Source organism: Brachionichthys hirsutus, chromosome 20, assembly GCF_040956055.1.
Source record: "Brachionichthys hirsutus isolate HB-005 chromosome 20, CSIRO-AGI_Bhir_v1, whole genome shotgun sequence".
NCBI lineage: Eukaryota > Metazoa > Chordata > Actinopteri > Lophiiformes > Brachionichthyidae > Brachionichthys > Brachionichthys hirsutus.
The window spans coordinates 92,142-109,450 of NC_090916.1; the positions used below are offsets into that span (position 1 = coordinate 92,142).

Below are 17,309 nucleotides of genomic sequence, written 5' to 3' on the forward strand. Positions count from 1 at the left end.
CCTCGGAGCTTCCTCTGGGCCTCCTCTGGGCTTCCTCGGGGCTTCCTCTGGGCTTCCACGGGGCTTCCTCGGGGCTTCCTCGGAGCTTCCTCGGGGCTTCCTCGGGGCTTCCTCGGGGCTTCCTCGGAGCTTCCTCTGGGCCTCCTCTGGGCTTCCTCGGGGCTTCCACGGGGCTTCCTCGGGGCTTCCTCTGGGCCTCCTCTGGGCTTCCTCGGAGCTGTGCCTTCAGTCTTTTGTTGAACAAAAGGCACGGAAAGGACGACCACCCCTGGGTCTCCCTTTTCCGTGCCCCTACCAGAACCTGCTGTGTATATCTTCAGAAGTAAATTAAATGTCCTTTTCTATCGGTGTTGTTGGAATGAGATGATTTGAAGCTGCTTGATTGCCGTGTTGTGCATCAGGATACTACGCGTGTGTGACTGAAGTTCAAGTCAGGAACACAAAAACACTATTTTGGGTTTGGGACACCTGATGGGACCCTTCCAAGGTGTTGTGGCGACCACAGGCAGCACGGTGGCGCTGTTGCCTCGCAGCATGAAGGTCTCCAGTTATAACCCGACAGAGCGGGGGCCATGACTGGATTCTCCCCGGGGCTCTGCAGCCACCAAAACCTTCCAAGTCTGGTGAATTTGAGAAATGTCCCCGAGTGACTGCAGGTGAAGCCGAAGCCGGACCCAGATCATTTTTTAAGAAATATATATATATATTTAAAAAAAACTCAGCTGTGTACCTATTTATCCTGATTGTCTGAAGGAGCTGCAAATTGAGGGTCGTGCAATAAAAGCATTCTGATGCTGCTTCTCTGCGCAAAGTAAAATGAAGACAACATGCAGTCATTTTTCATTACAAACGCCTCTAAACTACATAACTATCCATGGTTTATGCATATTACATGTAATATACATTACTACGGCAACAACACAACAATCTAATATAATCACATCTGAGAAGGTAACATTTTTAACAGAGCTTTTTATTTGTGGAATAGCCGATGCCGCCCGACCTCACCCGGTCTCTGCCCCCTGCGGCCGCCGGGTAATTTGAGTTCCAGACCCGTCATGTGAATCCAATTAGGAGGGGAATGAGCTGCTTGGCGAACGTTTACGCTCTCAAGAGTTATTTTAAAGTTTGAGTTTGAAGGGCAAACACTTAAAAATCTTAAATACTACATTATTGACAAACTATATTAAAAAGGTAGGCATCAATAAACTCATTTTCACAGCGACAGTAAGTCCACGCTATCCAAGGAAGGGGAAAAGGTGTGCCAGTCGCAGAACTCTTCAGCTCCCCCTGCTGGAAGACAGTTCACACACTTATGCCAGTTAAATCCAGAAGCTGAGCCTCCAGTTCAGACGCTTCTTCATACTTAAAAATAATCTGAGGAGGAAAAAAAAAAACATCAGGGCTACAGCCCAACTTGCATCAGAGAAACCGATCCCTTAGACAAAAACTCTAAACAGAAATTCTGAATGTTATGAAATGTGCTCTTACGTCATTTGTTTCTGTCTTCAGAGCCAGCTCAGTCCAGTTCATGGCCTCGGAGATGTTCCCCAGCTCCTTGTGACACTGCGGGTCAAACGTGGTTATTAGTGTGTGTAGTCCTCACAATCCCGACACACCGACAGGCTGAATACTCCGGGGGCCACTTTACAATAAACTCCAGCCCAGTGCAACACTTGCTACTTAAATCTCAGTTTCTGGATTTCTCTTCTCCTGTCGTGCATTTGGGTTCTTACCTGCCTTGGCCCGTGACAGTCTCGAAGGTGCTAATATCATTAGTGTGCTCCATTTCTTGTGCGGTGTTAAATATGATAAAATACAATATTTTTTGCCTCTAAATAATCTCTGCGTGTCAACATTAATGCCCACGCGTGTGAGCCGTGACACGCGTGTCTTAGGTTGCTGACCCCTGGTGGAGACAAAGCTAAAAACACACTTAGTGTGTCAGCTTTGAAACAGTCTGCCACACTCTGGTAGAACGAGGCAATTGTAAGGGTTTAAGTAAAACGTTTAATCGGAGTATGACAATGACTATTGATTCTCACACATTTGTTTTTATTCATAAGCACACAAACAGCCCTCTGCTACAGGGTGGGCAGGATATATGCCAACATGTTTGGAATCAGGGATTTGATTACCTTTGCGATGTAAAGCCTCACCATCTTGGAGAACCCTGGACTGAGTTCCTCTGCCTACAAATCAAACATAACACACTTCAATTCAATTCAGTTCAACTTTATTTATATAGCGCCAGATCACAGCAGGAAGTCATCTCAAGGCACTTTACAGGATTAGCAGGGAAACACAGAACCCAACTTGACCCACAAGAGCAACGGAGGCAAGGAAAAACTTCCCTTTAACAGGCAGAAACCTTGGACAGAACCTAGGCTCATGGTGGACCATTCTGAAATTACCATCATGCCCATGCAAGGAATGAAAGGTCACTCCTATGTATGATGGATACAGCGTAATCTGTGCGTTAAAGCAGCTACTTATCTAATGGCAAAGATTTACTGGGACTACACAAAACATGTGCCTTTTATTGATGTTACGTTGCAGAAAATCCGGTCGTTTTTCAAAATAAAACACCTTTTAGACACTAATAATCAATACAATGGAAATTGTATAAATGAGTTATTATTTCTGTGCGGCCCGGTAACAAATGCCTCACGGACCGGTACCGGGCCGTGGCCCGGTGGTTGGGGACCCCTGATCTAGAACACACAGGAATTTCCAGCCAGTGTTGAGCATGTTAACAGAGTTTGTGGAACTCTCAGGAGAACAAATAATATTTAGGTTTTATATATAAAACCTAAATATTATTTGTATATAAATATATATATATATATTTAACGTTCCTCCTACAATAAGCCATTTCGTACCTTGAGGAAGTTCTCCAAGGCATCGTGCAATGTGGGGTTTAGGGGGCTCTGGTTGAGGGCATCAACTGCCGTCTTCTCCAACCAGTCCAGACCGGCCATCTGCACACACACGAACTCCCTCAGTCTGTGCAGAATCAGGCCTTTCCAGAGAATGTAAAGCCGACACACGACGAGCGCAGACTCGCCTCACCTCATAGCACCATTTGCCAAGCAGGTAGAAGGACATGGGATCGTCATCTCTGAGAGCAATAGCCCGGTCCAAATGCTCCTGAGTACAGAACAAAGGAAGTCACTCACACACCAAACACACAATAATGTGTTCATCTACAACACGTGTTGTGTTACCTTTAGCATGAGGCTGCTCTTCAGTTTCCCATGCAGGCTCTCATGCCGGATCGTTAGTCCCGTCAGCAGAGCAAACCTGGAACCGGAGCAGGAACATCAAAGCACCACGATGAGCCCCCCGGGGGGAACCCTGCTGCGGTTACACGTCATCGCTTACCATTTGTGACACTCAGCATTCAGACCGGTCATCTTCAGGGCCAAGTCCGACTCCTCCCGACCTACAACAGCAGCTCACAGTTCAGTGTTAAAGCGGAAACCGTTTAGAGTCCATCCTTCTACACAGCACCTGTGTGTGTGCACACCTTGTGAATGGACAGAGTGGATAAAGTTTATTCATGGTGGTAATGTTCTGGAACTAAGAGCAGCAACGAACAGAGACCGAGAACGTGCACGAGGAATAATCCTGAGGCGGTTTAGTTCCGACTCTGAAGAAGATGACTTTAGTGGTTTTAGTGCACAGGAGGAAGATAAAAATAAATCAATCAATACAACAAATAACAAAAACGTTGTAAAGACATTAAGATGCAAATGAATCTGCAATTTTCATTTGCTGCCTCAGGAGCTCTATTTTTCAGTTTTACAATCAAGTAGGAGCCCCTGCAGGCTCCAGGAAAGGAGCCTGCAGGGGCTCCAGGCTACAGCCTCAGTAGAGCCTTCAGAGGCTGCAGCCTCAGTAGAGCCTGCAGGGGTTACAGCCTCAGTAGAGCCTGCAGAGGCTGCAGCCTCAGTAGAGCCTGCAGGGGTTACAGCCTCAGTAGAGCCTTCAGAGGCTACAGCCTCAGTAGAGCCTGCAGAGGCTACAGCCTCAGTAGAGCCTGCAGAGGCTACAGCCTCAGTAGAGCCTTCAGAGGCTACAGCCTCAGTAGAGCCTTCAGAGGCTGCAGCCTCAGTAGAGCCTGCAGGGGTTACAGCCTCAGTAGAGCCTGCAGAGGCTACAGCCTCAGTAGAGCCTGCAGGGGTTACAGCCTCAGTAGAGCCTTCAGAGGCTACAGCCTCAGTAGAGCCTTCAGAGGCTGCAGCCTCAGTAGAGCCTGCAGAGGCTGCAGCCTCAGTAGAGCCTGCAGAGGCTACAGCCTCAGTAGAGCCTGCAGGGGTTACAGCCTCAGTAGAGCCTGCAGAGGCTACAACCTCAGTAGAGCCTGCAGGGGTTACAGCCTCAGTAGAGCCTGCAGAGGCTACAGCCTCAGTAGAGCCTTCAGAGGCTACAGCCTCAGTAGAGCCTGCAGGGGTTACAGCCTCAGTAGAGCCTGCAGAGGCTGCAGCCTCAGTAGAGCCTGCAGGGGTTACAGCCTCAGTAGAGCCTTCAGAGGCTACAGCCTCAGTAGAGCCTGCAGAGGCTACAGCCTCAGTAGAGCCTTCAGAGGCTACAGCCTCAGTAGAGCCTGCAGGGGTTACAGCCTCAGTAGAGCCTGCAGAGGCTACAGCCTCAGTAGAGCCTTCAGAGGCTACAGCCTCAGTAGAGCCTTCAGAGGCTACAGCCTCAGTAGAGCCTTCAGAGGCTACAGCCTCAGTAGAGCCTGCAGGGGTTACAGCCTCAGTAGAGCCTGCAGAGGCTACAGCCTCAGTAGAGCCTTCAGAGGCTACAGCCTCAGTAGAGCCTTCAGAGGCTACAGCCTCAGTAGAGCCTTCAGAGGCTACAGCCTCAGTAGAGCCTGCAGAGGCTACAGCCTCAGTAGAGCCTTCAGAGGTTACAGCCTCAGTAGAGCCTGCAGAGGCTACAGCCTCAGTAGAGCCTGCAGAGGCTACAGCCTCAGTAGAGCCTTCAGAGGCTACAGCCTCAGTAGAGCCTGCAGAGGCTGTAGCCTCAGTAGAGCCTTCAGAGGCTACAGCCTCAGTAGAGCCTGCAGAGGCTACAGCCTCAGTAGAGCCTTCAGAGGTTACAGCCTCAGTAGAGCCTGCAGAGGCTACAGCCTCAGTAGAGCCTTCAGAGGCTACAGCCTCAGTAGAGCCTTCAGAGGCTACAGCCTCAGTAGAGCCTGCAGAGGCTACAGCCTCAGTAGAGCCTGCAGAGGCTACAGCCTCAGTAGAGCCTTCAGAGGCTACAGCCTCAGTAGAGCCTGCAGAGGCTACAGCCTCAGTAGAGCCTTCAGAGGCTGCAGCCTCAGTAGAGCCTTCAGAGGCTACAGCCTCAGTAGAGCCTAACAGTAGCATGGCGTGCATGATGGCCGTTTGGCGTTTCCCTGAGCAGCTCAAACCTTTGGAGCCCTTTTTCCACATTGGCCGATGGCCCGGGCTTCCATGGAGAGTTTCTCTTTGATTCAGTCTCGAGTTGGGGGGCGAGTTACGCTCATAATCTTACCTTGTTGTGCGTAAGCCGTTCTCTGTTGTCCTTCTGCAGTGGACTCGTACACGTCGCCGTAAGCTCGAGCCAATCGCCAAAGATACTCGCTGGCGTCGCCGTGCTGGCGGCACAAACGCCACGTCAACGCCATCAGTGACATTTCTACCCACTGTTAGACAAGGAGCTCGTTTCCTGAGGCTCATTCTGTACACTTTGAATGTCAGTGAGATTACACACATATATATATATATATATATATATACATATACACACACACACAGTGGAACCTCGGTTCTCGTACATAATTCGTTCCGTAATACTGTTTGAAAACAGAAACTTATGGCAAGCCGTTCAGGAACTTATTATATATATACAGAATATAAAAAGTGAAGTTTGAGAATATAGACCGAACTCCGATATATATATATATATGAAATGCTGATATATATATTTCAAACACATATATGAAACGCTGCACCGATATCAAGCTATCCTACTTTAAAAAATGAGGTCTGCAATTTTCTTGATAGAAACAGAATGTGAAAAATAAAATCCAGGAAATCGCATTGTACGAGTTTTAAACAATTTATCGTTAAATGATTGAAATGATCAGTTTTGGCACCTGCAAGCAAGACTTGCCGTCACTCACCTCTGCTCTGTTGTCCAGCAGCAGATGGAAGCCTTCTTCCTTTAAACTGGCGTCTCCCGTGTGGAGGACGTCACTCTGAGCCAACAGGAGCGCCAACTCTCCACTAGGAGCTTCCTTCGCCACCAGCAGCCTGCTCTCATCAACATTTTCCCGTTCTTCTTCCTCTTTCCACCCTCTCTCCTCCTCGTCTTCATCCTGATGGAAGTTAAGAACAGTGGCACAGCTCCTGTCTTCCTCTTCTGACTCCTGTCCGAGTTCCCACTCATCCTCCTCTTTATCTGAGTCACGATCTGTGTAGTCCGATTCAGCGTAGGCAGTTGTGTACCTGGGACACGGGGGGGGGGGGGGGGGGGGGGGATACTCACAATACTGGTAAAGTCACTTTCCAGATTCAATGTGACGAATCCACAGAACACAAGGATCTAATCTCAAACTGTCTGGAGTCTGCTTTGTGTTTGTGCTTTGAGTCAGTCAAAGTTAAAAATTATAATTATATTATGGCTGGATTGAAAAAATGACTTTTTCAACTTTGTGGAGATTTTTCCTTTCATTTCTTTATGAGTCATTTTGGGCTGAAACAATTCCATCGCGTGTTGTGGAGTTGGAGACCTGGAGACGTTCCCACTCCGCCTCGTGTCCAGTATTTATCCTGGTCAACGCGTCAAACTGACAGAGGACCATATTCAAATACTCCTACAGACTGATACATGTTGTACATGAACAGCTCATTTCAGATTATTTTACGATTTAGATTTGTAACCAGGTATGGAGTGAATGAATAATGCACAACGTATAGCGTTTGAAAAGCTCTATAAAACCAATGCGTTATTAATATTATTGATTTGCTCCACTGTGAGAACTCTTGGCATAGAAATCCAGATGAAGAGGTTTTGACAAATGACTGGACCAAAGTACAAACTGTGTATTTCCTGGTGGTAGGAAGAAGTACATGAGCAAAAACTGAAGTGACTAATGTACGTTTTAAGAACACCAATCCAAGACATACCCTCCTTCGCTGGTCTCTCCCGCCGTGCTCGCCCCCCCCTGACTCGCAGTGAAGTAGATGGAGCTGGAGCTGGCAGAGTCAGTGCGCTCTTTGTGGACAGCATGGCGGCGATGTCGTACGTGCTGACCGTCCTCCACGCCCTTTCTGAATGTTGAGATGGAGAAATAAACACACGTGACCAACAGTAGCTCCCGCAGACACGCATCCCATAATAGTTCAGCCCATTACTAGAAAAAGACAAAACCCACAGGAGACTTTTGGGAAATGTATAAACGATATTACGCTATCTCAGTATTTCCCTTCAAATCTTACCATTTCAAACGAAGTACTAAGGATTCCACACGGTTTGATCATGTTGATCAAGTCTCAGACCTGCATTTAGGACAACGGCCTGAGCCTGTGTGAGCGGCCGGACAGCGACACAACAACGATTCCACCCTAAAGCCGGACATCCGTGTTCAGTTTCTCACAACTGGGCTTTGGGGCCGGAAAATACAAAAACAAAACGTAATTCAACCTGCTGGGTAGAACACGACGGGCAGCACAACAAAGAACGATTGGACCTTTGTGGTGCCGGTGACTTTATAAATCCTCCCCAGTGCAGATTTTCTGGCTTAGGGTTGCTGAACACATGAACTTGTGGAAACTGTGGTTGTGAAGCTACAAGATGCTGCCACCTAGCTATAGCATTCTGAGGTAGACCTCGTATCTCGTATACTTTCATGTAAAAATCACTCGTAATTAGAAGTATTACTGTACTATGTGTGTGTCTTCTGGAAGGAGACCTGCTGGTGGAACCAGGAAGTGCAGAAGTGTAGACAGGAGAAGGGGTTAGCTAAGAAGAAGTGGGACATTGAGAGGACAGGAGAGAGTAAACAGGAGAACAGGGAGATGAGACGCAAGGCAAAGGTAGAGGTCAAAGGTCAAACAGAGGACATATGATGACCTGTATGCAGGTTAGATAGTAAAGAGGGAGAGAAGGATCTGAACAGGCTGGACAGACAGAGAGACGGAGACAGGAAGGATGTCCAGCATGTTAGAGTGATGAAGAGTAGAGACAGGAAGGATGTTCAGCATGTTAGTGATGAAGAGTAGAGACAGGAAGGATGTTCAGCATGTTAGAGTGATGAAGAGTAGAGACAGGAAGGATGTTCAGCATGTTAGTGATGAAGAGTAGAGACAGGAAGGATGTTCAGCATGTTAGAGTGATGAAGAGTAGAGACAGGAAGGATGTTCAGCATGTTAGTGATGAAGAGTAGAGACAGGAAGGATGTTCAGCATGTTAGTGATGAAGAGTAGAGACAGGAAGGATGTTCAGCATGTTAGAGTGATGAAGAGTAGAGACAGGAAGGATGTTCAGCATGTTAGAGTGATGAAGAGTAGAGACAGGAAGGATGTTCAGCATGTTAGTGATGAAGAGTAGAGACAGGAAGGATGTTCAGCATGTTAGTGATGAAGAGTAGAGACAGGAAGGATGTTCAGCATGTTAGAGTGATGAAGAGTAGAGACAGGAAGGATGTTCAGCATGTTAGTGATGAAGAGTAGAGACAGGAAGGATGTTCAGCATGTTAGAGTGATGAAGAGTAGAGACAGGAAGGATGTTCAGCATGTTAGAGTGATGAAGAGTAGAGACAGGAAGGATGTTCAGCATGTTAGAGTGATGAAGAGTAGAGACAGGAAGGATGTTCAGCATGTTAGAGTGATGAAGAGTAGAGACAGGAAGGATGTTCAGCATGTTAGAGTGATGAAGAGTAGAGACAGGAAGGATGTTCAGCATGTTAGAGTGATGAAGAGTAGAGACAGGAAGGATGTTCAGCATGTTAGAGTGATGAAGAGTAGAGACAGGAAGGATGTTCAGCATGTTAGAGTGATGAAGGACGGCTTAGAGACAGTGGTGAGGACAGCCAAGATGGACGGCTTAGAGACAGTGGTGAGGACGACCATGATGGACGGCTTAGAGACAGTGGTGAGGACAGACATGATGGACGGCTTAGAGACAGTGTCTCTGAGGAAAAGACAGGAGGCGGAGCTAGAAGTGGAGGAGATGAAGATGCTGAGGTTCTCCTTGGGAGTGATCAGGTTGGACAGGATTAGAAATGAGACACTAAGAGGGACAGTGAAGGTTAGACATTTTGGAGACAAGGTCAGAGAGGACAGACTTTGATGGTTTGGACATGTCCAGAGGAGAGACAGGGACTATATCGGTAGAAGGACGCTGAGGATGGAACTGCCAGGGAACAGGACTAGAGGACGACCCAGGAGAAGAGACATGGACGTAGTGAGGGAGGACATGAGAGTGGCTGGTGTTGGGGAGGACGATGCAAAGGACAGGGTGAAGTGGAGAACGTTGGGTTGCTGTGGCGACCCCCCAGGGGACAAGCCGAAAGAGAGAGAGTGTTTTTGAGAATCAATACAGCGTCACAAACTAGACGGTCGTCCTCGTGTACAGTGAAATGTCTTTCATCCCATCCGTCACTCACTTGACGTCCTGGACGATCTGCCGGGCGATGTCCTGCAGGCCGCCCCTCAGCTCGGCGACCTCAGAGCGCAGTGAAGACACGCAGGTCAGCACTTGGTCCAGCTGGTTCCTGAGGTCCAGCTGCTGCTCTGGGGACAGCGCATGCTGCTGGGCCTCCAGCTGCAGCTCTAGGGGGGAAGACACAAGGAGACTCAACATGGCAAATGTGACATTTGGTTGCTGCACTCTGAATTCTAAATCTTCTCCTACATTCCAAAAATTAACGTCGATCTATCCATCCTCTCACCACCCACTAAGATCCGGTTCAGTTCTAAACTTGTGGCAGAGGTAGCTGTCTGAACCAGCTGGGTTGATAGAGAGAGAGAGAGAGAGACAGCGGTAGAAAGACAGAGAGACAATGAGAGAGTGATAGAGACAGAGAGAATGACATGTAGAAGGATATTCAAAAACAAGGAGATGGATAGGGAAGCGATAGCGAGACAGAGCAGGAGCAGACAAAAACAAAATGCTAATGCTAGCGATATGGACAAGTGTCGAGGGCCACAGGTCCAGTGCTGATCCTGAAGGTGAACTTCAGCACTGGACAGCTCCATAGGTAGCCGGCTACATATGGATCAGGATCAGCACTGGACAGCTCCATAGGTAGCCGGCTACATATGGATCAGGATCAGCACTGGACAGCTCCATAGGTAGCCGGCTACATATGGATCAGGATCAGCACTGGACAGCTCCATAGGTAGTCGGCTACATATGGATCAGGATCAGCACTGGACAGCTCCATATGTAGCCGGCTACATACGGATCAGGATCAGCACTGGACAGCTCCATAGGTAGCCGGCTACATATGGATCAGGATCAGCACTGGACAGCTCCATAGGTAGCCGGCTACATATGGATCAGGATCAGCACTGGACAGCTCCATAGGTAGCCGGCTACATATGGATCAGGATCAGCACTGGACAGCTCCATAGGTAGCCGGCTACATATGGATCAGGATCAGCACTGGACAGCTCCATAGGTAGCCGGCTACATATGGATCAGGATCAGCACTGGACAGCTCCATAGGTAGCCGGCTACATATGGATCAGGATCAGCACTGGACAGCTCCATAGGTAGTCGGCTACATATGGAGCTGTCCAGTGCTGATCCTGAAAGTGACGTCTTTTCCATTGACTCTGGGAATGTTCTTTATCTTTCCCACTTCGGTTGTTTTTTTGGTTTCTGCATGTCCATAACAAGACAAGATGGTGGCTTTTTGGTTTTGCTTTGATTTTGTATCGATTATCTTTGTTCCTGCATGATGATTGCATTTGAATGGAACTTTTCCACATTATTAGATCTGTTAATTTATTCCCATCACAAACTTTGGTTCATACTTATGATTGTTCTCATTTACAGTTTGGCTTTATCTCTAACAATGTTTAAGTTACAACCTTTTAAAAAAGTGATATCAAACCTGAATATTTTATTGTAATTACTGTGGCGGCTAAAGAGTTAAATTAAATAGTCATCTAACAGCATGTTAATGAGTAGTTACATTTATTTTACATTAAATTACATTACATTTAGTTACTTTTTTACTGTGTTTTACGGTTTACATTTGGCCTTTGGAGAAAATGAGTTTGACACCGCTGATCTGTTGTGTCAAAGGCTGCACTGAGATCTAACAAAATAAGCACACAACAACTGGGCAGGACTCTGTGGTGACATCACTGTTCCAGAAACAGACAGGATTCTGCAGTGACATCACTGTTCCAGAAACAGACAGGATTCTGCAGTGACATCACTGTTCCAGAAACAGACAGGATTCTGTGGTGACATCACTGTTCCAGAAACAGACAGGATTCTGTGATGACATCACTGTTCCAGAAACAGACAGGATTCTGCAGTGACATCACTGTTCCAGAAACAGACAGGATTCTGTGATGACATCACTGTTCCAGAAACAGACAGGATTCTGCAGTGACATCACTGTTCCAGAAACAGACAGGATTCTGTGGTGACATCACTGTTCCAGAAACAGACAGGATTCTGTGGTGACATCACTGTTCCAGAAACAGACAGGATTCTGTGGTGACATCACTGTTCCAGAAACAGACAAGATTCTGTGGTGACATCACTGTTCCAGAAACAGACAGGATTCTGCAGTGACATCACTGTTCCAGAAACAGACAGGATTCTGCAGTGACATCACTGTTCCAGAAACAGACAGGATTCTGTGATGACATCACTGTTCCAGAAACAGACAGGATTCTGCAGTGACATCACTGTTCCAGAAACAGACGGGATTCTGTGGTGACATCACTGTTCCAGAAACAGACAGGATTCTGTGGTGACATCACTGTTCCAGAAACAGACAGGATTCTGTGGTGACATCACTGTTCCAGAAACAGACAAGATTCTGTGGTGACATCACTGTTCCAGAAACAGACAGGATTCTGCAGTGGCATCACTGTTCCAGAAACAGACAAGATTCTGTGGTGACATCACTGTTCCAGAAACAGACAGGATTCTGCAGTGGCATCACTGTTCCAGAAACAGACAAGATTCTGTGGTGACATCACTGTTCCAGAAACAGACAGGATTCTGCAGTGGCATCGCAGCTTTTCCTGCTCCACACGTTGAAACTCCCAATCCAGAAATGCTGGATCTGACTGGGCCTGAGCTCATTTGGGCTGAAGAACTGGTCTTCTCTGTTCCGGGTTCCTCCGGGTTCCTCAGAGAGGAGCAGACAAGCGACTAATACAAGCGATGAAGTGTGCAAACGTGTGAAAGACTTGAAAGACTTGTTGCTGCAGTCACAAAAGCACCGAGCAGAGACCAGATACGACATGAAGAAACAGACGTCTTCCTCAGCACGAAGGTTCTGGGTTTGATGCCCGTCTGGCCTGCAGACGATGGATGTCTGGATGGATGTCTGGATGGATGTCTGGATGGATGTCACTGCATCTCAATGCCCCGTAAAGCAGAGCAACATCAAAGCATCGATGGTCTGAAGACGTTTCACCTCCATCCAAGAAGTTCCTTCAGTTCTAAATCTGGTCCAGATACTTCTACTCCCGTTACAGTATCTGGTCCAGATACTTCTACTCCCGTTACAGTATCTGGACCCTCCAGCAGGGGACAGCCGACTCACCCCCTGCGTCCCGCGTCGCTCCATCCTCGCCGAGCAGCAGGCCGGGCTGCGGGGCCTCCCGCGGGGCCTCCCGCGGGGTCTTCCTGCTCCTCTCTCTGTGGATGATGAAGGTGATGAAGGTGATGAAGGCCAGGCCGGCCGCGGCTCCCACAGCGACACCGATGACGCCGTTCTTCCCGAGCGGCGTGTTCATTTGTCCGCACGGAGGGGGGCGGGGCTCATTTACAACTCCGCTCCATTATTTTCATTAATGAATCTCACAATGACGTCATCACTTCCTCATCTCCTGTACACAATATAAAACTCGTCATGCTCACTGCTAACGCGTTAGCCTGACGTCACTAACAGCGAATACGACGGTGGAGTCCGACGCCCTTTGATCAGAGTGACGTAACGCCGCTCCTCATCTGCGTGTCGACGACAACTAACCTAAACTAACCGAAACTAACCTAATCTAACCTAATCTAACCTGCTTCCATCGTTTTCTCGTCAGAAAGATGCTCCGGAAGATGCAAGCTAAGTAGCATCCCTCACGCGCAGAAACAACATCCGGTTCGAATTTACAAAATAAAAGCACTTCCTACTAGCAATATGAAATACTGTAAATGTTCATCAAAGCAGCTTAATTAACACATCTATGTATTTACATAACTGTTTGCTGACGTGTAGGGTGTGCAGGACTAGCCCCTTTGTAGTTGGGTGCTGACCTGGTACTCTGACCTGGTACACTGGTACTCTGACCTGGTACTCTGGTACTCTGACCTGGTATAATCCAAGGTGTTCCTGCTCATACCTGAAGAAGAGCATGCACCTTCATCTCAGGCGGAGCTGTTAACTCTGTGTGCAAACAGGGCCCCTGAGATTCTCTTCAAACCTGAGCTGACTGGAAGGGACCATTATGGGATGCACGAGAACATCTGCACGTCCATCCTCAGCGGAGACATTGCCATTGTCATGTGTGTGTACTTGTATGTTTTCTGTATTCTGTCATTACTGTTACATGTAGCACGACTTCGCCGAGAAACATTCCTACACTGTAAAAAAAAAAAACTCTTGTTTCAACTCAAAAAAACTATTCCAAGGGCTGCCTGGAAATGTTACGTTTAAACAATTGCACGCGTGCGGTTTAGCTGATTAGAATTTCTTAATTGATTCAACTCAAAGCAGCAGTTAGGTTAATGTAAGGATTTAAATCAACTTACCCTCTTTTCTCATTTGAAAGGATTCATATTTATTGTTTGATTTAAATTTGTCTTAAATTACAAAAGCTTGTTTACCTCAATGCTTACCAGCAATTAACTTAATTAACATATATTAATTGAGTAAACTCTTTGATTTGTGTTGTCTTAACCCTCTTTAATAATGAACTCAATGTCTATATATTAATTGAGACAATATTCTGTAGCAATTAACCCAATTTACTTACTTTCATTGATAAAACTCTTTAGAGCAGTTTAAAATATTTTTTGCATCATCTTAACCCTATTTATTAAGCAAGTAAGATTATTAATTGATTGTTTATATTAATACATCTGTCATTCCCTTTCATTTAATTCAAGTTAATTAGCATATCTTCAAGTGTTCTAAAATAGTCAGTTTAGTTTATTTATTTCTTTTATTTAAAGAACAGGCTGTAATTCTGTAAAAATAAATTCTCTAAATAAAACAAACTTTTACATTAAACTAACAAAAGGATGACATCGTGTTGATGAATCAGCAAAATTATATATTATGGAGCACAAATAAACAAAAGGAAATCCTGCTTTGACATTCAAATGGAAACACAAACCAGATGTAGAAAATCAAATGAGAACAGTCTTACAGTTTCTGGCGCAGGAGTTTGTTCCTCACCCCATGCAGGACAGAGGAGCACTGCCCACCTCCAATGTTCATGAACACCTTTTGAAAGAGACCCACAAGCATTGCAGCTCCGCTTGGAGTGTCCTTGAGAGCAGTCAGACTGCTTCCTCAAGGACGACCCACGCGTCAAGGATTTCAGTTCCATCTTTGACCAGGATCAGGCTGATCAGGCTGATCATGCTGATCAGGCTGTTTACCCCTGATGCCTGCTCAGCATCAGAGGCCTGCAAAACAAAGACAGAGTTTTAAAATGAGGTTTCAGGCAAGATATTGCTCTTTAGAATGATGTCATATCATGTCCATGCAACCTATACATATAGAAAAAGCTAGAATCAATTTGGAATATAATCAAAATTGTTGGATAAATGATTATAGTATTGTTATAGGTCTGAAGCAGAATAGGTCATATCTATGATGCAAACAATTACTAACTATGGGCTATTGAATATACTATTTGCATTCCCAAGTACTAGTACAGTCCATGTTCAGTCATAATTTGTCAATTAAACCAAAAGAAAAAGAAATTTCACAGATTGTATTAATTTAATGCTTTAAAGGGCTTAAATTTGGAATCATTGGAATCATAAACATAACTTTTTTATGATTTAGGACCCCACAGCCACCCTGGAAAGGAACAGACAATGCAACTTCAGTGTAATAAATAAATCACACTATTCTCGATTGTAAAATTAGATTTTGCAGTGGAGAATATGAGAGGAATGATAGATTTGTACTTACTTTCACGGTCTGTCCGAATGAAGAAATGAGGGAGGCCACGCAGAAGAATGGTTCTTTTATTATGGATGGAGTTCGCCTAATAAACAAAAAGAAAATGTAATTAAAGCCGCAAGTGGAACAGGAGAACACGGAAGTGAACACAAATGATTCCGGGTTGTTAATTAGCTCTTTTTAAAACCCGTAATTGCAGAATAGTATTCTGAACAATTAAAACTCGTCATTAGTATTTTCTGGCACTTTACTTGTGAAATTTAATTACTGTATACTACCATTTATCTCGATGCTTTTATTTTGTGGGACACCGGAAATGAATATATACATGTGTCAAGGGTGTTCTGTAACCGCGCTGCCCTCTTGTGGACATAGCAGGTAACTACAAATACATTGATGTGAAGTTAGACGCAGCTTCCGGTTACGGCTTTCGAAATAAGTATTTTTCTTTTTATCGACGGGACGTCCTCGATACACGCGGATTAAAAATTCTGTAAACAACGCAAATGTAAAAATGTAATTAAAACACACAAGTACTGCAGGTTCGAGCCCCGGTACGTTTTTATACTTTTGTGACGTCGGTCGAAAAACCCGACAAAAGACCGTCATGAAGCGCCTTCGGTTCGAATCTGTGCTCCGGACTCTCTCGTCAGCTCTTCCCACATTAGCAGTGAAACCCTCGTCATGTTCGCTCTTCTGGGCTTTGGCGTTTGGTTATCGTCCTCATTTGTCTTCGTTCTGGCTGTACCTGGAGGGATGTCTATTTTTACCCCCCCTGTGATGTATTTATCAATTATCCAGTCAGAAAGCACGCTTTAAATCCTAGTTTTGTTTATTGAGCAACCCCCAAATGAGTCCGAGTTGCCGGCTCGGACCTTCACATTAGTTCCGTTGCTCAGCAACAGCGCTGCCTTTCAGGTCTGCAGGAAGATTCGGACTCCGGAGCGCGCTGGAACCGCTTGAACTTCAGAAGAGGTGGAGCTCAGCGAGATGAAACAGAATGTTTCCCGCCCCGCCTCTAATAAAGGCTGTACTTCTGAATATCAAAGGGGGGGTGCACCGTTCCTGGAGGTGCTGCAGTACCAGGTCGATGCGTGGAGTGGACGGAGCAAGCCCCTGTTCCATCTCCCTGCTCCAAAAATCAATTTAATATTTGGCCCCCGGGTGGGGGACGTATCAGATATTAAACTGATAAGAACAGCTACTACACTTGATCTTAGCCAAAAGGCCGAGAAGCGATAACCGGAATAGGGTCCGAGGCGGGGGGGTCTTCCGCCGCCCCGTCCTTCTCGCTGACGGTCCGCAGAACCGAGTCACAACCGGGACCGGATCCGGGTCGGGTGGATCACATAAAACACAGCGCAGTGAAGAAAACGCCACAGAAGCGCGGGGAAAGAGACTTGTTTTCGTTAAGCGCACTCTGGGTGACACTTCCGGGTCACGTGTTTCATGCTGAACCAATGAAAGCTCAAAGCCGGAATATCTCCTTAGTTTTCGTGTTTTTGAAGGAGTTTGTTTTTATTGGAAATGTGCCAACGTGGAAAATTCTTCATCGTAACGTAGTTCAGCTACAGTTGGAAAAAAAACGAGCTTTTTAATGACATTAAACGTGTTTTTGTTTGAAATGCTCGGATCCGACCGCCTCTAGTGGACACAAGCCGTAACTGCAGCACGAGTTCCTGAATAAACACAACGAGCAGAATATTTTCCGGATAAAATCAATTATTCCTTCTTTAATTGAACTGCCTTCCTCTTTTCCTTTCCAGTAGTATTAATGAGGACTTTTCTTTTCTTTTCTTTTTTATCAAAGTAACACGAGAACCCCGAACCCAATCTCAAGTTTTAATATTATGAAGAAAAGCATTATTCCTTTTGTTTGGGACAATTTTAATGATGATCACATATGACCAGAAAGTTATTTAGTTATTATTTATTTTATTAA

General features: G+C 46.0%; 1 protein-coding gene, 1 long non-coding RNA gene and 1 other non-coding gene across 3 annotated transcripts; all 3 read right to left on the bottom strand.

Moving 5' to 3' along the window:
* Nucleotides 1–955: 955 nt before the first annotated feature.
* On the bottom strand, nt 956–13,253 carry rmdn3 (regulator of microtubule dynamics 3). Its single transcript, XM_068753714.1, has 12 exons — nt 12,779–13,253; nt 9,644–9,809; nt 7,164–7,307; nt 6,158–6,482; nt 5,527–5,629; nt 3,385–3,445; nt 3,228–3,303; nt 3,073–3,150; nt 2,883–2,981; nt 2,139–2,192; nt 1,492–1,566; nt 956–1,377 (listed from the first exon to the last, which is right to left on the bottom strand). Exons 1-12 carry the CDS (start codon nt 12,969–12,971, stop codon nt 1,306–1,308), a joined length of 1,446 nt encoding a protein of 481 aa, XP_068609815.1. The 5' UTR covers nt 12,972–13,253; the 3' UTR covers nt 956–1,305.
* Nucleotides 13,254–14,600: 1,347 nt separating this feature from the next.
* On the bottom strand, nt 14,601–16,128 carry LOC137909707 (uncharacterized). The gene is made up of 3 exons (XR_011106005.1): nt 15,936–16,128; nt 15,377–15,452; nt 14,601–14,862 (listed from the first exon to the last, which is right to left on the bottom strand). It is a non-coding gene; the product is annotated as an uncharacterized lncRNA (long non-coding RNA).
* A 288-nt stretch (nt 16,129–16,416) lies between these two features.
* Nucleotides 16,417–16,607, bottom strand: LOC137909719 (U2 spliceosomal RNA). Its single transcript, XR_011106008.1, has one exon. It is a non-coding gene; the product is annotated as a U2 spliceosomal RNA (small nuclear RNA).
* Nucleotides 16,608–17,309: the final 702 nt, after the last annotated feature.